At 39.9% G+C, this 22,666-nt stretch overlaps 2 protein-coding genes across 2 annotated transcripts; both read left to right on the top strand.

Annotated features, from left to right (window-relative positions):
* Positions 1-288: 288 nt before the first annotated feature.
* LOC101594643 (olfactory receptor 3A2-like) lies at positions 289-1,236 on the top strand. Its single transcript, XM_004672875.2, has one exon. The coding sequence runs from the start codon at positions 289-291 to the stop codon at positions 1,234-1,236; it is 948 nt and encodes a 315-aa protein (XP_004672932.1).
* A 20,482-nt stretch (positions 1,237-21,718) lies between these two features.
* Positions 21,719-22,666, top strand: LOC101594352 (olfactory receptor 3A1). Its single transcript, XM_004672874.2, has one exon. It carries the CDS (start codon positions 21,719-21,721, stop codon positions 22,664-22,666), a length of 948 nt encoding a protein of 315 aa, XP_004672931.2.

Genomic DNA, 22,666 nt, shown 5'->3' with positions numbered 1-22,666 from the left:
CACACCACATTTTCTCTGTCTATTGGTACCTTTCATGCTAAGAGAGAAAAGTCTGAGGTAGTGGTGACATCAGGCAACTGACATGGGAGTCAGGTAAATATATTGAAAAAAAAAAAAAACAAAACAGAGAGAATTAATGAGAGGTTTGACCTGAAGAGAAAAGACCCACTAGTATACTAAGGACTTTACCCTGGAGCTTGGCATATGAAAGTGGTCAATATCCTTGCATTGAATAATTAAAGTGAAGACTTATCCCTTCTGCTCTCAACTGTCTTATTATAGGGATTCATGGAGTCACAGCTTGGGGTCAATGGAACAGCAGTTACTGAATTCATCCTACTGGGCTTGGTGGAGACACCAGGGCTACAGCAAGTGGTCTTTGTGCTCTTCTTCTTTGCCTACCTGCTGACAGTTGGGGGCAACCTCAGCATCCTGGCAGCTGTCTCGGTGGAGCCCAAACTGCACACCCCCATGTACTTCTTCCTGGGGAACCTGTCCCTGCTAGATGTTGGGTGCATCAGTGTCACTGTTCCCTCAATGTTGGGCCGACTCTTGTCCCACAAGCGCACAGTTTCATATGCAGCCTGCCTCACTCAGCTCTTCTTCTTCCACCAGTTGGCTGGTGTGGACTGCTTCCTACTGACAGCCATGGCATATGACAGATTTCTGGCCATTTGCCGGCCCCTCACCTACAGCACCTGTATGAGCCAGACAGTCCAGAGGGTTTTGGTGGCTGTGTCCTGGGCTTGTGCCTTTAGCAATGCACTGACCCATACTGTGGCCGTCTCCACACTCAACTTCTGTGGCCCCAATGTGATCAACCACTTCTACTGCGACCTCCCCCAGCTCTTCCAGCTCTCCTGCTCCAGCACCCAGCTCAATGAGCTGCTGCTCTTTGGACTGGGTGTCCTCATGGCAGGTGCACCTGTGATTCTCATTGTCACATCTTACGCACATGTGGCAGCTGCTGTGTTGAGAATCCGTTCAGCGGAGGGCAGGAAGAAGGCCTTCTCCACATGTGGCTCCCACCTCACCGTGGTAGGCATCTTCTATGGGACAGGTGTCTTCAGCTACATGAGGCTGGGCTCAGTGGAGGCTTCAGACAAGGACAAAGGTATTGGCGTCTTGAATACTGTCATCAGCCCAATGCTGAACCCACTCATCTACAGCCTTAGGAACCCTGATGTACAGGGCGCCCTGAAGAGGGTGCTCACAGGAAAGCGAGACACAGCATGAAGGGTGATGAAGAGGGCAGAAACCATGGCAAAGTGGCCCCTGGCTCTGCTTGATCCTGAGTGAGATGGCTTTTGTTCACAAGTAATACTCCTGTTCCTCACAGAGGCTCTGCTTGGTCATAGGTGTGCATGTCCTGTAGACCTCAGCTAATTACCATTTGGACTTAGGGACCCTTCACTATCCAGATAGAGGTGGGCCCTAGGATGTCTTGTATCCTGGAAGGCTTGAGGTTCTGCAATAAGGGCCTTTTGTTTACTTTTGGCTAGGATCTCAAAAATACAAAGAGTCTCTCCAAAATGGGATATGTAAAGTCACATCCTATGCTAAGAAGTGGTACATCCCATACTAAAACATGCCACGAAAGCCACTCCCGCCATCTATTTCACACAAGAGCTGACAGTTATTCAGACTACATATCAGCATAATTTGAGATGTTATTTCCAGAACCTGTTAATGATGAAAAGTTCTAGGTTATTTAACAGTGGAGAGTGCTTATGTCCTTTGGGATTTTGTTTTCTTCTAAATTAAAAATATTTGTTGGTTTTTTGTTTTGTTTTGGGGTTTTTTTTGGGGGGTTGGGGGTTCAAGGTAGGGTCTCACTCTAGCCCAGGCTGACCTGGAATTCACTATGTAGTTTCAGGGTGGCCTCAAACTCACTGTGATCCTACCTCTGCCTGCCGAGTGCTGGGATGAAAGGTATGCACCACCATGGCTGGATTTTTTGTTTTTTTTTTTTTCATTGTAAACTATGTTTATGAAAATTAAATAAGCCAGGTGTGGTGGTGCATGCTTTTCATCCCAGTACCCAGGAGGCCAAAGTAGGATTCCTATGAGTTTGAGGCCAGCCTGAAGTGACAGGGTGAGTTTCAACTCAGCCTGGACTAGAGTGGGACACTATCTTGAAAGAGAAAACCAAAATGGAAACTGAAATTAAATAAACTTTTAGCAAGTCAAGGCTTTCACCCTACCTGTCGCCATTCTTCATAATTCAATTCTTCAGAAGTAATAACTGCTAAGTCTTAGTGCTTACACATCGAGTTTTTCATATATACACAAGTATATTTTATATCAGTACAAAGATCTACAAACTTACATTCTCTAATAGCTACCTAACACTAATTTATAATTAAATTATAATTAATTAATCATAGTATTTTTGATAGTGTTTAGATTGTTCCCATATGTTATTTACTACCAGTAGTATAAAAATACAATAAAAATCAATACAAACTGGGAAGGGTGGTACACACCTTTAATCCCAGCACTCGGGAGGCAGAGGTAGGAGGATCACTATGAGTTCAAGGCCACCCTGAGACTACATAGTGAATTCCAGGTCAGCCTGGGCTACAGTAAAATCCTACCTCAGAAATCAAAACAAAACACACATAAAACAATCAACACAAAGAACATTTGTTTGAGATTTGCTCTTATGCAAAGTATTTCTGTAAGTTCAGCTCTGATGAGCACAGTTCTTAACTTGAATAAAATAAAAACCTAGACCTATATAAACATTTTCCTGTTACCCTAAAAATATTTGCACTTTTATTATTCTAGTGGTGACTAAAACTGATCCAGCTGTTAAAAACAAATTTTTCTAACTTTGTCAATATGCTAATTGAAAATGACTAATAAAATTGTTATTTTGATATATGCCTTTGGGTGTTCACGTAAGATTAGATATATTTTCAAATATTTATTATCATGGTATGGATAAAATTGTGTCTTCTTCAAATTCATATGTAGAACTTATGTAGTATTATTACATACACTCACCCTCCAGGCGACTTATTTGGAGATAAAAGAGTTTGGCTAGCATTCATGTAAGCAAAAAAATAGCCTTTAGGCTGTTTGGACCCCATGGAACTTACTACAGAAGCAGCCCCTTGCTCTGCCTTTCTATTGAAGTGCTCCTTTGTCCCCAATTCTTTGATACCCTGGGCAGGCATGGAAAGGTAGCAAGACCTGAGGAGATGAACTACCCCTCGCACTTCAGCCAAGCCACAGCTGAATCCACAGAGGAATAGGGAGAGGAACAAGAGTGTTGCTTCTATGCTGAACCTGATAAGCAGGACCAGTGTGTAGAAGACAGACCCTGAGGATACCCAACACCTAGCAAAGCAGAGATCAGGAGGTTCCTAAGAGCTCGTCACTGAAGTAGACATAAAACTCACCCACCACGGCTCAGGGGATTTTTGTGAAAGAGGAAGTGGAAAGATTGTAGAAAGTTTGAGTCACAGGTTAAGACACCATACCCAGAGGCATTCCCTCACCCCAAAAATAACTGACTACTGCTCCCACAACACATAAACTACAACCCCATGAGGAATACCTACAACCCTACTGAGCAGCATCCTCAACAGAATAGGCCATGAACAAGGGAAAAGAGGGTACCAACACATGAAGCATCCATACAAAACATCTTGTTAATAATAATGAACAAAAATATAAAAATAAAATATACATAATGTTGTCTACAATAAAGAGCCTTTATGGTCTGGGCTCATCCTGATAATTTAATTCAAACACCTAGTTCCCAAATTTTACTTGGAAACAATCTTCTCAAGTTCAACTAAACTATTAACAACTACCCCATGAGTCAAAACCAATTATACATTTTTTCTATACATTGTTCCAGATAATTAATTGCTCAGTTGTCATGCTTGAACTTCTTCCACAGAGGAGGGTTGCTTCCCTCCACATTGTCCATCAGGGTCTCCTTCACAGGCCTGTGACTTTGTATTTTCTTTCCTTTTACTGTGAGTGTATTAAGAAAAACTGCAAAACTCACATTTAAAGGGCTTTTCATCTTTTGTAATCTAATTACAGGAGCTTTAAATATGAACAGAGAAAAAAAAAAAAGAGAGGAGTGACTATAGAAATAAGTTGCTGGAGCCACTTGCCCATGCTTTTCAAACCCGCCCAAGATCATCATTTGTATACCATTTCTGTTTGGGGAGTTTTTAGTTACACGTGCCAAGGTTAGGGCTTGATGGGTCAGAGAACACTCAGGTCATTATAAGCAGTTCAAATGCATAGATGCTTGATATCACATGGTAACATATTTAGTGTCTCAATGTCCAATGGCATGACAAAAACTGTTTCTCAAAAGAACACTTGGCTTTAGAAAAATGCACATATTTGCTCTAAAACACTAATAAATGTGCTTTGGTTCTTCCATTAATTCTTGAATGAGGTTGATGTAACACCCGTAGTGACCACCAACATTTCTAGGAAGACTGGAGCTGCTCAGTCTTAAGGTCAGGTATAAGAGCACCTTGGTCTACCACTTGAAATCATTATAGTCATCTCATTTTGTACACTACCCTTTCAAAACCAAAGCGGGTGTTCTCCAAGTTCTCAGGTGGAACTACCTGTCTAACATAACTTCAAAGTGGAGTCAAAGCTTGAAGATCCGTATTGGTTATTTTTCTCATTACTGTGATAAAATATCTGGTAAAAGCAATTTAAAGGAGCAGAGGTTTATTTTGGACTACAGTTCAATTATGCTGAAGAGGCAAGGAAGCTCGCATGGCTCCTCCGTGTTTGGGGTGAGAGCTTGTGGCATGGTTTGTTCATATCCTGGTTCATCAGGAAGCAGAGGGCTCAGGTCAGAAACAGGGACTAGGTATAACACTCAAAGGCCTTGACCACTTATCCCATACTTCCTATCCCAAAGGTTCTACAGCCTCCCAAAGTAATGCCACCAACTGTGGCCACAGTCAAGCTGTAACAAGATCCAATGACCAATATAAGGCATACCTACACAGAAAACCCATGTAAGCACTGGTAGCTATTATATTATTAGTGCATTAGTATAATACTGTAATAGTTTTTCACTTTTACTCAACAATCATTTAGGAAAGCATAAATTCCCGGTGAATTTTATTAACAAGTTAGTTTCTGCTATCATTGATTCTTTTTATTGTAGTACTTTTATAGACTTATATTTACAAAAATGTTGTGGAACAATTAAAACCTTTAATCATATACTACATCTTTAAGCCAGAGTGCCCTTGAGGCCAAGAATCTGAGATCCACTTGGAGCAGTCAGCTCCCCACAATGTCAGAATTTCAATTCTTTGCAGTGAAAGTAAATGGCAGGAATAACAGGGTGGCAGGAGAGTTGTGCTGGTAGTGGTAGCTGGAAGTCAGATTGAGTGCTACAGATGAGACTTCTAGGAATGCAGCTTGATAGCACTGAGATAGATATGTGTTAGGCTCATCACTGGAACATTGTCCATCATACATTGGCAGGACTAGTCACTAAACACATCAGAGCTAAAAGCACATTGTTTGGGCAAAGGAGCTTATGAAAGAAGGTAAAGAGGAAGTCACATAGCATATCTGTTGTGGTTATGCACCTTATAATGAATGGGACAAATACAAATTTTAATCCTTCCTGCTAGAATCCCCATGTGCCTATAGGAAAATTACTGAGGCAACTTTGAACTTCAGTTAATTTACTTATAAAATATGGATAATATAGATACTTATCTCACAGAATAATTGGATTGTTTGAAATTCAATCAACCTTACAAATTACAGGAAAATTAACTGGGATTCAATCAACCAAATGTATATTATAACTCATGGTATAAAGTCATGTACACAAAGACTATGTGATAAATGTTACCAATAATTATTAAATAATTACCACTGGCTACTCCATATAATGAACTCTATGCATATCACTACATTTAATTTTCTCCATCCACAAAGCCTAACAGGCTTCCCACAGAGCATTGCTTACTTCTGCACTTAGGTGAGTAATAAGTTGTCTGAAGAGGACTTAAGGGGCTCAGAGTTGCACTGTATATCTGCTCCAATTTCCTCTTCCATCACCTCTATAGCTAGGCTCCCAATCTCTAAGGGCCAGGCCTGCAGCGGGGGAAACTTTGCTGCCTCCCAATGCCCTGCTTCTCCTGGCATCACCTCTCCCAGGATTGTGGCAGCGCTCCCAGAGCACAGTCCCTCTGGTCCTTGCTAACAAGGCCCGGGGTGGGAACACATCACGTCCTTGAGGACTCATCAAGAATATCTCTGTTTCTTGTCTTCTTTCTTGGGCTTATCCTTCATCCCTAGGCCCAAGGCCGTGTTTTTCTCATCCTTGGTTGTTTAATGAAAGCACACCAGGGGACAATATGCTCACTATCAGGGTTTCCATTCAGTCCTGGCTTCCCTTCTAGTTCCCTGAGTGTCTTTTGGATAGCAGATAGATCCTCTATATCTCCAGTTTGTGTAATAATTCCTGTAACTATCCCCATGGACTAACATGGGGGTGAAGATGAAGATATAAGAGAGATTGTAAGCCATGCTAAGGTGTGAGGGGCCCACTGCTTCACCACTGCAAGACTTACTAGGCTTTGTCTTACCAGACCTTGGATGTGCCCACATCCTCCTCCCCTTGCTTGGGACTAATTTTGAGGTCCCAGGAGGATGACACTATGATGGGAAAGCCCATCACAGATGCCTCAGCCACTCTTTAGCTCATTTCCATATATGCAGCCCCTGTTGCTTTCATGGAAACTGAATGAGTTTGTATGGTTTCTTGTCCCCTCACATCCCTTCTCAAGACACATCACAACTGGCCTCTGTGCCATCACCAGGTGAGTTCTTTCATGGCCCTCCCTCTGCTTCTGTATCACAAGCAAAGGATGTTAGCTGTGTCTAGGTGAGTCAAAGTTCCTGCTTTTACACTTGTGTCAGCCAGAGTCTCAAACACAGAAAGAGACTTGCTCCAGTCAGCATGTCAAGTGAGCAAAAGGACTGAGTCCTCACCAGTAATGATCCTGGGCAGGTGCCACAGGCATCCTGCAGGGAGAATCCAGGGATTGCAAGACCTGACATACACTTAGTCTCTTCTTGACAGAGGGTAAGGCAGCAGCTAGCATTCTGGCCATGGTCTGATTGTTCTTAAGGAATATTTGTTCTGGGTGTAAAACTAATTTGTGAAGTTTATAAAAGCTAACTGACAGTGCATGGAGTGCTGCAAGTGTGTGCTCCGCTTACAAAAGGGCTATACCACGAGCAGGAAACTCGCTTTTCCCTCAACTCTTCCTCCTCCAATTTACATCAGTCCTTCAGAGTCCAGCACATATTCCAACTTGCCCTTTGCTAACACCAGTGAGCCTATTTTTCAGTCAATGCAGCCTTTCATCTTCTTATGAGACACACATAGATAAGTAGCTCCACACATGTGATAAGTAAAGTAGAATCAGACATGGCTTTTGTCCCTAACCCGAGCTGGAATAACTTGATGAATAGCTACATGACTGTGCTGGGAGGCATGCACTATACCAGAAATACTCCAACTGCACTGGAAATGTTGAAGAACAACGTGCCTTGGAAATGGGCCAGGTCCTGTGGGGTAGTACCGTTTAAGCTGTCAGAAAGATGATGGCCATGTAGCAGTGGAAGAGCACTCTGTACAGAGAAAATGGCATGACCACAGCGATTGGAAGCTGATTCTGTGTTAAAATGGAAAAGTCATAGGGCTGGCTGTAGTTGTTAACCCCACCAAGGCACTCATTTGGATTTGAACTACTGCAGCCTACAAGGCAAGGCATGAGCAGTTTAGAAGAACACAGCCTGGGAGGACAGCTTTGAGACATAAGAACTATTCACAGATTCCAGGAGAGTTTAGGAGAAGTTGGTCTCCTGATGCTGGAGACCATGGGGCTGTGTGGAGTGGTGGTGTGTGTCCTAGTTAAGAGTGGAGGTCTGGAGACATATCCCAGAGTTAACCCTGCCTGCAGCACCTTCCTTATGTGCTCTGTGTTTCTTACTATATAAAAGGGATTTGATGGTACTGGGAAACTTCAACTAAGCAATGCAGAAAAGGTCTTAGAACAGTACCCAGTGCTCTGCCCAGAAGTCATCCAATAACTCAGCTGCCAGCTTACCAGCAACCCCAAGAAAATTGTTGGTACCAAGGACAGTGGCTACTGCAGAGGAAGAGCCTTCTGGTTTCTCTTATTCATTTAGTATATTGTGATGTGGGATTAACAGGTATGTTGTGCTCCAGAAGATGGTACAAAATAACATTTAGAAATTTGTGTCAACTAGAGGAAATTGGAAAAAGACAGAACGAAAATAACTGTCATCTATATTATACTCGCACCACTGCTAAAAGTTTGCTACTACCTTATACTCTTTCTCTTCTCTCTCTGTCTCTGCTGCAGCCTCTATTTCTATATCTATCTTTATTTCCATCTCTAGCTCTAGCTCTATATCTAGGCCCAGCTCTGTGATCCTGCTGTGTGATGTGTTACTATAAAATCATGGATTATAATTTTGAATACTGCTTTAATCTCATAACATTATACCATAATTTTTAAGAAAAATGTAATTCTCAGTGTATTTTTCACTGGTTCACATCAATATATACTGATGGAATAAAGAAAATAAGTTAACATACTACTATTAGGTTAATAGTTCCTTTTAGACGGACCACAAAATGGCCTTTTCCCTTTCTGTCCAACATAGAAACTCTAATTTTCTATTTCTCTATCAATTTTGCTAACAATGTTGACAATTACTTTAAAAAAAAAAAGATGCAGCAGTATCACCCCACTCTGCTCCTGGAATTCCTAGGATAATGCTATTTTCTTCCAGGAAGATACTAGAGTGTCCTATCCCTAGAACTACAACTGTATTTTTTTCTTTAACTTATAAGGTATATGCTTTAGGCAATTGATCTGATGTATTATATAAATACATTGACATTAAAGCACCTTCAATTTCTTTAAGGGCTATAACTCAGCAATGCTAAGATATTTTTCTATGCATTCTTGTTTTTAAGTTTTTGAGTAATAACTTTTATCATTTTATTTTTAGAGTCATAACTAACATTGTTTATTAATTATATTTTGCTAAGATTTTAGAATTTTGGTATCAAATGTACACTAACTTCATAAAAAGTACTAATATTCTCAAATCTCTTATTCTGTAGGAAGGCTTACTTGGCATAGGAATGTTCTATTCATTAAAGTATAAACAAAACTTTTCTCAACATCTTTATGAGCATAAAGATTGTTACTAAGATAATTATTTTATCTTTAATTGACAATTGTATGTAACTGTGATTATCTTATGTATGTTTTTATACAAAGAACAATTAAATTAAGCCAGCATATTCCTCATCACAATTCCTTCTTTTGGTGAAAACAGTTAAAATCTACTCTTTTAGCAATTTTGAAGCATACAAATCACTATTACAGTCATTATTCTGTGTAATACACTGCTGAAGTTCATTCCTCCACTATCTCAACTTCCCAGTTCAATTTAAAATTTCCACATATGAGATCATCACTAGAGCACTTGTGTCCCTGTGCCTAGTTCATGTCACCTAGCATGATGCCCTGTAGCGTCATCTATGTTGTTTCAAATGGCAAAATTTCTGTTTTTTTTAAATTGAGAACATTAGTATATGAACATATAGAAAATTCATCCTATTACCATTGGGCTCCCTTTCCATTGGGTTCTCTTATGTTCCCTCTTCCCCATCCCAATTTCACTGAATGCCCTCCTCAGTGAAACTATTGGTATTCACTGAGGGGTCATAAATGCACCAGTCAGTCTCCGCAGGGGGCCTTGGTGTAGACCATCCCACCCTGTGGGACATTCTTTCTGCCCCTTCTTCTCCAAGGGACCCTGAGCCTTGGAGGGCATGTTATATAGGTCTCTGTTACTGTTGCTCTCCCAGATGCCTGTTTTTCTGCTTTGATGTGTCTCTGTGTCTACTGCCATCTCCCTGGAGAAGGTTCTCAGGCTACAAGTGAGAGCATCACTCATATTTAATCTGCCACTTCCTCTGTAATGTTTCTTGGCTGAATTTCTTGTTCTGTATTTTTTAAGGCCAAATAGTATTCCATTGTGTGTGTGTGTGTGTAAACCACATTTTCATTATCCATTAATCTTTATCCATTCATCATAATAAGCATCTAGATTGGTTCCATATCTTAGCTATTCTGAATAATGCTGCAACGAACCTAGAAAAATTGCTATCCTTTTGACATACTGATTTCCATTCTTGGACATATACCCAGAAGACTGCTGTATCATGTGATAATTCTATTTTTTAGTTGTTTGAGGGATCTCCATACTATTTTCCAGAATAGCTCTATCAGTTTATATTCCCATCAATGGTGTGCAAGTTTTCTCTTTTGCATAACCTCACCAACACTTGGTAATATTTGGTCCTTTTGGTTATAACCATATTAGCAGGTATAAGGTTATTTTAATTTGCATTTCCTTACACTTACACTTACCAATAATGAGCATTTAAAATAGATCCATTGGACATTTATATGCCTTTTCTTGTGAAGTGTCTATGTAGGTCTGTGTTAGCCTTCCATTGCTATAACAAAATAACCAAGGTAACCAGGTAACGAGAAAGGGCTTATAATAGCTCATAAATTTGAGAGTTTCATCCCATGATCAGTTGGCCCTGCTGCTTTGGTCTGCAGCAAGCAGTGCATTAGATCAAAATCACCTGTCTCATCACCAGATGGGGAACACAGAGAAAGAATGAGCCTGAACCAACATTTATTTTTCAAAATATATGGAGATTGTGCATGACTTGTTTTTCCAGTTCACTATGGTATTGCCTCAATATAAATCATTGAATAGTACATTTTCCATTCATTTAAACTGTGCCTTGCATCCTTGCATCATGTACTGTATTCCTGTATTGTTTTAGGTTTACCCCAGGATTTTTCTCTTTTTTCACTATAGTGTTTTCTATGCAATTACTTAACCAGTATGAAAAGTCTACATTGTTGTGAATATTTACAATGAAAACGTGGAAGGTGTAGTCCATCCTCCCTAACTTTTCTAGATATTCTTGTTTTTCTATATCAACATTAGAACCAGCTAGATAAGCTAGATATATATGTCATAATTATCCTATTGACGTTTTTCTTTTTGGTTGGAAGCTGCCAAAAACTGTTGATAATTTAATAGTAAATGGATTCTTAGTCATATTGACTCTATCCAAAAACTATGACCTCATTTTCCATAATTTAAATCTAGTTTTATAACTTATAGCATATTTCAAAGTTTTTAAATGACACTATCTCACATGCCTTCTGAAGTTTGATCATTGGGTAATACATCACATTTGTGGTTTCTGTAAGAATTTTTCACCCACTATATATTCTCATTTTTAACTTATTTTGTTGACAACTTCTATAAATATAGAAAATAAACCATAATAACCCCCCCCATTTTCTCCACAAATCTGCTCTCTGTCATATCCCTTCCCCCTCTCAATTAGTCTTTCTTTTATTGTGATGTCATCATCTTTTCTTCCCATTATGAGGGCTCAGTACAGGTAGTACCAGGCATTGCAAGATCATGAATATCCAGGCCAGTTTGTGTCTGGAAGATTATATTGTAAGCAACTCTACCCTTCCTTTGGTTCTTATATTCTTTCTGCCACTTCTTGTGCAATGGACCCTAAACATTGGAGTGTGTGATAGAGCTTCAGTGTTGAACACTCCTCTGTCACTTCTTCTCAGCCCCGTGGTACCTTTTGAATCATCACAGAGGTCATGGACAACTGAAAAGAGAAGCTTCTCTAACTAAAAGTGAGAATGGAATTAATATATGGGTATGAACAATAAGAGGAATGCTTACTGGGCAGTTTGGTGAATATAATATATACTTTTAGCCAGACACCGGTAGATGTTACACCCCTAGGGCTCATGACCTCTCTTGTCATAGGCTTTCAGTACCAGGCTTTTATTCCTTCCCATGGAGCAGGCCTTCAGTCCAATTAGTGAGCAGTTGGTTTCCCCCATAACAGTCATGTCATTATTGCATCTGTTGTCTCATTTGACCTGGCTGGCCAAACATAAGGCTTGCAGTGTCCACCGTTGTTTATCTCCACTAACAACTTCCCCATCCCATAGGGCTGCAGGAAGCATAGCTTTTTCCAGCTTTCTGTCAGCTGGTCTATAGGGAGGAGATTTTCAGCTCAGTTACAGCTTGCTTTCTCAGTCAAATTGCAGCCCAAGCACATGGAGTCTTCAGCAATAGGGCATCACCATATATTTCTAGTGGGAAATCAAGAGCTTTGGCAATAGCCTATAATGTTTTGGGGGCATCTGGGTTCTCACTGGCCAACAACTCACTAGAAGGTATCCCACCCCTGGTAATGAATTTTTTCTAGTAGCAATCTATGACTTCTGGATGTGCCACTGCCCCCCCCCAAAAAAAAAGGTTTTCATCTGGCTTATCATAACCTCATAAATTTTGATTACCCCCCCACCCTTCCTTTACTCATTCTCTTCCCCTGACCTCACTTAGGACATTCTACCCTCAGTAATCTGTTCATTGATTTACATATATACAATATCATCCCTTTAAGTCCTCCCTTCTCCTCCCTCCTTTATAGCCCCTTTCTAGCTTACTGACCTGCTGTTGATTTTTACCCCAATTCATGTGAAAGTTTGAACATTTGTAGCTAGGATCCACATATGAGAGAATACATATGGCATTTGGCTTTCTAGGTCTATGTTACCTCACATAGTATTCACATAGTGTAATAGTTTCCAGATTCATCCATTTCTCTGAAAACTTCATGGTTGCAATTTTCTTGGCCATTGAATAGAACTCCATTGTATAAATGTACCATATCTTCATTATCCATTCATCCATTGAGGGACATCTAGGCTGGTTCCATTTCCTAGCTGTTGTTCATAAAGTGTCAGTTAACATGGATGAACAAGTATCTCTAAGGTAGTGGGATGAGACTTTAAGATATGTACCTATAGGTGTTATAGCTGGGTCATATGCTAAATCTATTTTTAGTTGTCTCAGGAACCTCCACACTGATTTCCATAATGGTTGTACCCAACGACATTTCCATCAATAGTGTAGGAGGGTTCCCCTTTTTTCAAATTCTTGCCACCATTTACTGTCATTTGTTTTCTTGATGATAGCTATTATGACAGGAGTGAGATGCAATCTTGAAGTAGTTTTAATTTCCATTTCCTTGATGGCTAAGGATGTGGAACATTTTCTTAAATGTTTATAGCCATCTGTATATCTTCCTTTGAAAACTCTCTGTTTGTGTCCATAGCCCATTTTTAATTGGATTGTTTGATTTCTTATTATTTAGTTTTATGAGTTTTTGTATAATATGGATGTTAATTTTTTGTTGATATTTATATTTAATTTAATCAAGTCCCAGTGTTTGATTAGTGATTTTATTTCCTAAGCAACTGGGGTTAAGTTCAGAAAGCCTATGCCAATATATTGAAGGGTTTCCCCTTTCTCATCTAACAGTTTCAGAATTTCAGGTCTGATATTAAGGTCTTTGATCCATTTGAACTTTATTCTTATGAATAGAGGAGATAAAGATCTAATTTCATCCTTTTACATATAAATATAGTTTTTTCAGCTATATTCTCATTTTTTAAACATTCCTGTTTTTATATAATGGACTTTTGGTATCTGTAAATTAATTTTCAACCGAGGCACATTTGTTGTAATGGCTATAACATATTTTTCATCTGATTCATTTATATTTATTAAAAAATAAATTCAAGAACTAGAGAGAGATGTCTTAGTGGTTAAGGTGCTTGCCTGTGGAGCCTAAGGACCAATGTTCAACTCCTCGGATCCCACGTAAGCCAGACCCACAAGATGACACATGCATAAGGTCACACATGCACAAAAGGTGGCACATGTACCTGGAGTTTGATGACAGTGGCTGGAGGCCTTGGGATGCCAATATACATTCTCTCTCTGTCTCTCTCTCTCACACACACTATTGCTCTCTTTCAGATCAGTCTGTTGGGCTTGCCTCAATAAATAAATGAAGAAATAAATAATATATTCAAGATGGAACAAAAACTTATAGGCAAAAAATAATCCACAAATTATTAGAAAAATGGCTTTTCCCCAGGGAAAAATAATTTTTTTAATTTTTTATATTAAATAATTTTATATTCAGTAAGTACAGTCAGTTTGGTACCATTATTAGGCTCATCCATGACCTACCCCTTCCCCTTGGCCCCTCCTTGTTGAAGATTTTAATAATATAAGAACATCTTAAATACAGAAAATAGAAGTAAAGTATTAAAATTGTGAACTTTTAAAATTCATTGTTTTATGGAAATTTAGAGGGGCAGATTTAGAAAGGCTTTAGGTTTTCAGGTTGTCCTTGCTTCTGTTTAGAGCTTTCCATCTAATTCATGGTTTTTCAGAAAAATAATCATATAATTATGCAAATAATTATTAATTATCTCTTCTGTTCCAATTTTCTAGCTTGATTTTCTTTTATTATATAATTACCTTCACCAATATTTCCTGAAGTATGTTAAACAACAGAGATAAACAGGCTTCTTTCCCCTGTCATTATAAAAACATTTCTTAGGCTGGAGAGATGGCTTTGTGGTTAAGGCAGCCTGTGAAGCCTAAACCCAGGTTCAGTGCCACAGTACCCATGTAAGCCAGATACATATGGTGGTGCATGCATCTGGAGTTCATTAGCAGTGGCTGGAGGCTCTGGTTTTCCCAGTGTGTGTGTGTGTGTGTATGTGTGTGTCTCAAAGAAATAAATAAAATATATTTTTTTTAATTTTAATTAACATTTTCCATGATTATAAAATATATCCCATGGTAATTCCCTCCCTCCCCACCTCCACACTTTCCCGTTTGAAATTCCATTCTCAATCATATTACCTCCCCATTACAAACATTGTAATTACATATATACAATATCAACCTATTAAGTATCCTCCTCCCTTCCTTTCTCCACCCTTTATGTCTCCTTTTCAACTTACTGGCCTCTGCTACTAAGTATTTTCATTCTCACGCAGAAGCCCAGTCATCTGTAGCTAGGATCCCCATATGAGAGAGAACATGTGGCGCTTGGCTTTCTGGGCCTGGGTTACCTGACTTAGTATAATACTTTCCAGGTCCATCCATTTTTCTGCAAATTTCATAACTTCATTTTTCTTTACCGCTGAGTAGAACTCCATTGTATAAATGTACCACATCTTCATTATCCACTCATCTGTTGAGGGACATCTAGGCTGGTTCCATTTCCCAGCTATTATAAATTGAGCAGCAATAAACATGGTTGAGCATGTACTTCTAAGGAAATGAGATGAGTCCTTTGGATATATGCCTAGGAGTGCTATAGCTGGGTCATATGGTAGATCAATCTCTAGCTGCTTTAGGAACCTCCACACTGTTTTCCACAATGGCTGGACCAGATTGCATTCCCACCAGCAGTGCAGAAGGGTTCCTTTTTTGCCACATCCCCGCCAACATTTATGATCATTTGTTTTCATGATGGTGGCCAATCTGACAGGAGTGAGATGGAATCTCAATGTAGTTTTAATCTGCATTTCCCTGATGACTAGTGACGTAGAACATTTTTTTAGGTGCTTATATGCCATTCGTATTTCTTCCTTTGAGAACTCTCTATTTAGCTCCTTAGCCCATTTTTTGATTGGCTTGTTTGATTCCTTATTATTTAACTTTTTGAGTTCTTTGTATATCCTAGATATTAATCCTCTATCAGATATATAGCTGGCGAAGATTTTTTCCCATTCTGTAGGTTGCCTCTTTGCTTTTTTCACTGTGTCCTTTGCGGTGCAAAATCTTTGTAATTTCATTAGGTCCCAGTGGTTAATCTGTGGTTTTATTGCCTGAGCAATTGGGGTTGTATTCAGAAAGTCTTTGCCAAGACCAATATGTTGAAGGGTTTCCCCTACTTTTTCCTCTAGCAGTTTCAAAGTTTCCGGAAAATATTTTTTAAAAATTGCTTGGGGGCTGGAGAGATGGCTTAGCGGTTAAGCGCTTGCCTGTGAAGCCTAAGGACCCCAGTTCAAGGCCCGGTTCCCCAGGACCCACGTTAGCCAGATGCACAAGGGGGCGCATGTGTCTGGAGTTCGTTTGCAGTGGCTGGAAGCCCTGGTGTGCCCATTCTCAATCTCTCTCTGTGCCTCTTTCTCTCTCTCTATCACTCTCAAATAAATTAATAAAAAATGAACAAAAAAAAAATTTAAGAAAAAAATTGCTTGGCACTAGAGAAATGGCTCAGCAGTTAAAGTGCTTGCTTGCAAAGCCTAAGAACCTGGATTTGATTTACCAGTACCCATGTAAAGCCAGATACATTAAGTGGCACATGTATCTGGAGATTGTTTGCAGTGTCAGGAAGCCCTGGTGTACCCGTTCTCTCCCTCTCTCTCTCTCTTTCTCTGTACCTCACTCTCTCATATAAATAAATAAAATTAAAAAAATATTTTTAAACATTTATTTTTTGAGGCAAGCCCAACAGACTGGTCTTTTTATAAAAGAGAGAGAAAAAAACATGGTGCACCAGGCACTCCAGCTGCTAAGATCAAACTCCAGACCCGTGCACCACCTTGTGTGCATGTGTGACTTTACATGCTTGTGTCACTTTGTGTGTCTGACTTCATGACCTGGAAGGCCAATCATGTGTCCTTAGGCTTTGCAGGCAAGCTCCTTAACTGCTAAACCATTTCTCCTGTCCTTTTTTGTAAATCTTTTAATAATGTTAACTTTACATTTGTGCATGTGGCTTTTCATGGGTACTGAGAAATCAAATCCAGTTCTTTAGGCTTTGCAGGCAAGCATCTCAACCACTGAGCAATCTCTCTAGCACCCAAAACATTTCTTATATTTCCAAAAATTGATATGTCAAAGTCACTCCCAAATTCATGTTAAGTAATCTCCATATGCTTTAGTTCCTAAACAATTTCTAAAATAAGTAATGGATAAAAGACTATCAAATATCTTTTCTAATCCATAAAGAGAATGATATTTTTCTTCTTTAATCGACCATGATAGTTTGATTCAGGTGCCCCCCATAAACTTAGGTGTTCTGAATGCTAGGTTCCCAGCTGATGGAAATTTTGGAATTAAATTTGTGAAGCAGTATATTGTTGGGGGTGGGCTTATGGGTGTTATAGCCAGCTCCCCCTTGCTAGTGTTTAGAACACTCTCCTGTTACTATGATCCACATTATGTTGGCCAGGGAGAGATGTCCACCCTCTACTCATGTCATCATTTTTCCCCTGCCATCATAAATTTCTCCTCAAGCCTGTAATCCCAAACCTCTTTTTCCCAGAAGCTGTTCTTTGTTGGGTGATTTCTACTAGCAATGCAAACCAGACTGCAACAGTAAAGTGGTACCAAGGAGTGGGATTTCTGCTATACACCTGACTGTGTGGCTTTGGCCTTTTGGAGCTGATTTTCAAGAGGAATGTGGGAGGATTTGAAATCTTGGCTTAAGAGACACCTTGCAGTGCAGTAAGTACAGCTTGATGGGCTATTCTGGTTAGAGTTGAAAAACCTGAATACAGTAAGAACTGTGGACTGTGAGGTTTGGCTTATGAGGGTGAGAAAGAGCTGTGCCTGGACTGGGCTAGCAGTTTGTGTGGGAAGCTTGCTGTTATGCCTGGGTCCTGAAAAGTTGTGCAGGGTTGCTTTGCAAAAAAATGAGCTGGTGTGAGTAGAGGGATATGGCACATAAAGAAAAATCTTTGGTGAACTGTTGCCCATTCAGCTGCAATTGAGAGATTACAACTTTTGGGACTGGGCCAGCTGACCTGCACTGGGGCAATATGAAGAATGTAGACTCTTTTGGAGGGGCCTGAGTGCTCAAGAAGTGTCCTATTCTTCAAAGTCTGCTTTATTCCCCCCTCGATTAACAAATTGGCACCCTACCTGGTACTGTGGAGTATAAGAAATGCAGGAAAGAGAGGATCATTGAGTTTGCAACATGGTCTTGTGTTTTGGAAATGGACATGGGCAATGTGAAGCAGGTTTGCTAGTTGCCTGCATGGAGACCCCATGGGGCCATGAGGATGAACTGTGGATTGCAGTGGAGACCCAGTGGAGATGCCCGGACACGAGATGGCTGCTAAGGAAAGCTGCCGGCCCCAATGAAGCTTTCCAAGACTGTGAGTAGCCTAGCTGGAGGGGCAGAATTGGAATGCCAGAGACTTGTTGCTGGTTAGAATTATCAAACTTGGAGAGATTTCACTGACTAAAGTTGTCGTACTTGAAACTAGAGTTTGTCCTGTTTAAATCTTGTATTGGTTGAATTCTTTGCGATGACTAAAGTTGTTGGACTTGAAGCTACAGAGTTTGGTTTTTGCCCTGTTTAAATCATGTATTGCTTGAGTATTTCTTTGCTATGCCCAATGCCATCTTCTGCAGTGTGAATGTTTATTCTGTGCCATTATGGGTTTTGGGGGGATTTTTTCGTATTATCGTTCAGTTAAAAGATCTTGGACTATGGGGCTGTATGAACATCATTAGGATTGGTAAAAACTATGGGGACTTTTAAAGTTGGATGAATGCACTGCATTTTACATCTCTGATGGTTATTAGTTTATGGGGTCCAGGGGACAAATGTGGTAGTTTGATTCAGGTGTCCCTCATAAACTTAGGTGTTCTGAACGCTAGGTTCCCAGATTATGGAAATTTTGGAATTAACACCTCCAGGAGGCAGTGTATTGCTGGGGGCAGACTTATGGGTGTTAGAGCCAGCTCCCCCTTGCTAGTGTTTGGCACACTCTCCTGCTGCTGTGATCCACCTTATATTGACCAGGGGGTGATATCTACCCTCTGCTCAGGCCATTGTTTTCCCTTGCCATCGTGGTGTTTCCCCTTAAGCCTCTGAGCCAAAATAACCCTCTTTTTCCCAGAAGCTGCTCTTGGTTGGGTGATTTCTACCAGCAATGTGAACTGGACTGCAACAGTAAAGTAAAATCTATATTGGTCAGGGTTCTCTAGAGGAACAGAACTGCTAGAATGAATTACTTTCAAAAGGTAATTTATTGGATTAGTTTATGGTAGGTTGATCCTTCCTGGAAGCAACCTCTGAGACCCACCCGAAAGGGATTTCTGTGGATTATTAAACAGATAAAGTTGACAATACCTTAACTATCACATCTTCTAGCATATTATTCATTTTTATTTTTATATATTCCTGCACATTTTTTGAATTAAAAAGTGAACATTTTCTCATTTATGGCCCTTTCTAATTTAAATTGTTCCTATAGGAAGATCATGACATCAGCTTTATTTTTGTCTGCATTTGACTGCTTTTCCTCTATCTTCAGTTCCTCTAATTAACCTTGCTTTGCCTTGCAGGTTATCAACATCTTAGTGCTGCATTCTTTTAGATTCAGTCTTTTTTTGTTCTTTTTCACTGGATGAGTTTAATTCATTCAACTTTATTGTTCAAAGTATGTTGAGTCTGCTATGTTTTTCCTGTTACACTTTTGGTTTTATTTCTTTTTTTAAATCTTGGGCTGGAGATGGCTCAGCATTTAAGGTGCTTTCCTGTAAAGCCTAAAGACCCAAGTTTGATTCCCCAGTATCCACATAAAACCAGGCTCATAGTGGCACATATTTCTGGACTTCATTTGCAGTGGCTGGAGTCCCTGGTTCTCTCTGTCTTTCTCTCTCTTTCCTGGGCATGTTATCGCATGCTGTTAATCCCAGCACTCAGGAGGCTGAGGTAGGAGGATCACTGAAAGTTCAGGGCCAGCCTGAGACTAATTCAAGGTCAGCTTGAGCTAGCACATGACCCTACCTAGAAAAAAAATTCTTTTGCCATAAGGTCAGTGCCTGAAGGACTTTGTTTTATGTGTGTGTGTTCCCTCATAATCTGAGAGATCAAGTTGAGATTATCTTTACAACTGTAGCTTCCTGTTTTTGGGTAAAACTCCATTGTTATAGGCAATGCATATTAATTTCTTAGTATAAGTAATGATGAAATTAATATGCTTCTGTTTCTACAATGTGGTATTTTTGATTATACTGTTTTAATATTTTTCTTCATAGTCACTTCCATACTTTACTTATGTTGTACAATTTGTCAGACTGAAATGATATCTTCAAGTCCTCAGTTATAAGATAGGATGAAAACAACACAGTTATTATACTGCGTCTGTTTCCACTCTCCTTTTCTGTTAATTACAACCATTTTAACTTCTTGTGATTTAAAGATATGTACATTTTATTACATAACTTTAATTTTCACAGAGGTTTTAGCCTTGGTCCTATAGTTAAATAAATTTTTTCACCAGTGAATCCACTGTAGAGTTTGTATTTGTCTCTACTAACTGAAGTCTATTTTCAAAGTATCTTTAGAAACACTAATGACTACTTTTCCCACACTGACTAATATTAAAAGTCATAGATTTTCTATGGGCTGTGAGTAATAGTTTTGGAGGTATTTCAGGCAATTTTTTTGCTTGTTTTTGAGGTAGGATTTCCCTCTAGCCCAGGCTAACCTGAAATTCACAAAGTAGTCTCAGGGTGGCCTCAAACACAGGAGAGACCCAACCTCTGATTTACATATAAATGCTTCCTTAACCTTTTCAATGTGGGCTAAATGTTTGATCACAATTTGAAGCTATTTCATGGAAATGTTCTGTGGAGTGAATTTTACTTTTTATTTATTTTTGTTGTTGTTTGTGGAATATATTTCTATCCAGGTCCTGAGCTTGCTTTTTAATCCTTGACTAAAGTGCATTTTTGCTAGGTATGCCAATGGTCTAGATATTTGCAAGGTATTTGTCTCCAACAAGGCTAAAAACATGTTTCAGACTAGAAGGAACTTACTTTGTGATTCCAAATTCGAGGTGAATTATTTTTACTGTTACTTGTGTGTGATCAATGTGGACATCCACCTGAAAGACTGCTACTGTGTGATTTCCTCATCTCTCCCCATTTATATCATGGTCAATCTGTAGCCTGAGGGTATAATTTGCCCTTGTATTAGACTCTTGTAGTCCTTTCTGTTTCCTGAATCCCACTCAGGATCACAGAAGATCATGTTCTTATGTTTTATGCATTACTCTCATAGAAAACAGAAGCTTTTGGTTTTGTTCCTTATTGGTTGTTCCTTTTCTTTGAGAGTTGAAATATTGTAGCTCTTCTATAACCGGGCCTTTTCTCTCTGCACCTCTCCACTCCATATCAGACCTGCACTGTTCTTGTAGTTTTTCCATCTAATGTATGTATGTATTGGAATTGTTGATAGTTATTTCTTTCATTGGAAACATAATCTACATATTCATTCTTCTGCTTGGTTTTGACTAAGGGATGAAAAGAGGAAGTTCCAGATTTGCTCCACCCCATGCAAAGTATTTCTTTTGCTTAATTTTTTTTTTTTTCCCAGAGATTTTCTTCCCTTAATAATCTCTACAAATGCATTACCTATCTGTGGCAGAGAGGTAGGGAACTTCAAAGTGGTAATGTAACCTGTCCTCCTACCTGAAATTAAAACAAAGTTACTGAGGTAAATGAGATCAAACAGTCAACATGTATAGTGGGTCTGAGGAGTAGAAAAGTCCTTGTTTAGAGAGAGTAAAGTAAACAGTCTAGCATGTTGAAAGAGGTCTGTTTCTTCTCTGTGAATAAGTAAACTAATTAAGAGATCTGGTTCTTTTCCTCCTTGTTCATTTCCTTGAAGAAATTCATGCAGCCCAAATCTGGGGACAATGGAACAACCATTACTGAATTCATCCTGCTGGGTTTGGTGCAGATGCCAGAACTGTGGCCACTTGTCTTCATACTTTTCCTCCTGGCTTACCTGGTCACAGTTGGAGGCAACCTCAGCATCCTGGCATCTGTCTTGGTGGAGCCCAAACTACACACCCCCATGTATTTCTTTCTGGGAAACCTGTCCCTGATGGATGTTGGGTGCATCAGTGTCACTGTTCCCTCAATGTTGGGTAGGCTCTTGTCCCACAAGCGCACAGTTGCATATGGAGCCTGCCTCACACAGCTCTTCTTCTTTCATCTTCTGGTGGGCGTAGACTGCTTTCTGTTGACAGCCATGGCTTATGACCGGTTTCTGGCCATCTGCCAGCCCCTCACCTACAGTGTCCGCATGAGCAAGACCACCCAAAGAGTCTTAGTGGCTGTGTCCTGGGCTTGTTCCTTCAGCAATGCACTGACCCATACTGTGGCTGTTTCCACACTCAATTTCTGTGGCCCCAATGTGATCAACCACTTCTACTGCGACCTCCCCCAGCTCTTCCAGCTCTCCTGCTCTAGCACACAGCTCAACGAACTGCTGCTCTTCGGTGTGGGTTTCATCATGGCAGGTGCACCCACGGCTCTCATTGTTATCTCCTACATCCACGTGGCAGCTGCTGTTATGCGGATCCGCTCTGTTGAGGGCAGGAAGAAGGCCTTCTCCACATGCAGCTCCCACCTCACTGTTGTTGCCATATTCTATGGTTCTGGTATCTTTAACTACATGCGACTAGGTTCCACCAAACTTTCAGACAAGGACAAAGCTGTTGGGATTTTCAACACTGTCATCAATCCCATGCTAAACCCAATTATCTACAGCCTCAGGAACCCTGATGTGCAGGCTGCCCTGTGGAGAGTGCTCACAGGGAGACGGTCATTGGCTTAA

Source organism: Jaculus jaculus, chromosome 9, assembly GCF_020740685.1.
Source record: "Jaculus jaculus isolate mJacJac1 chromosome 9, mJacJac1.mat.Y.cur, whole genome shotgun sequence".
Classification (NCBI taxonomy): Eukaryota; Metazoa; Chordata; class Mammalia; order Rodentia; family Dipodidae; genus Jaculus; species Jaculus jaculus.
The sequence above is the reverse complement of the archived record's forward strand: the minus strand, read 5'-3'. Positions and strand labels throughout refer to the sequence as shown.

What these genes read in the sequence shown, in the direction of transcription:
- LOC101594643 (XM_004672875.2), top strand. Translation starts at nt 289, where the DNA reads ATGGAGTCACAGCTTGGGGTCAATGGAACAGCAGTTACTGAATTCATC.
- LOC101594352 (XM_004672874.2), top strand. Translation starts at nt 21,719, where the DNA reads ATGCAGCCCAAATCTGGGGACAATGGAACAACCATTACTGAATTCATC.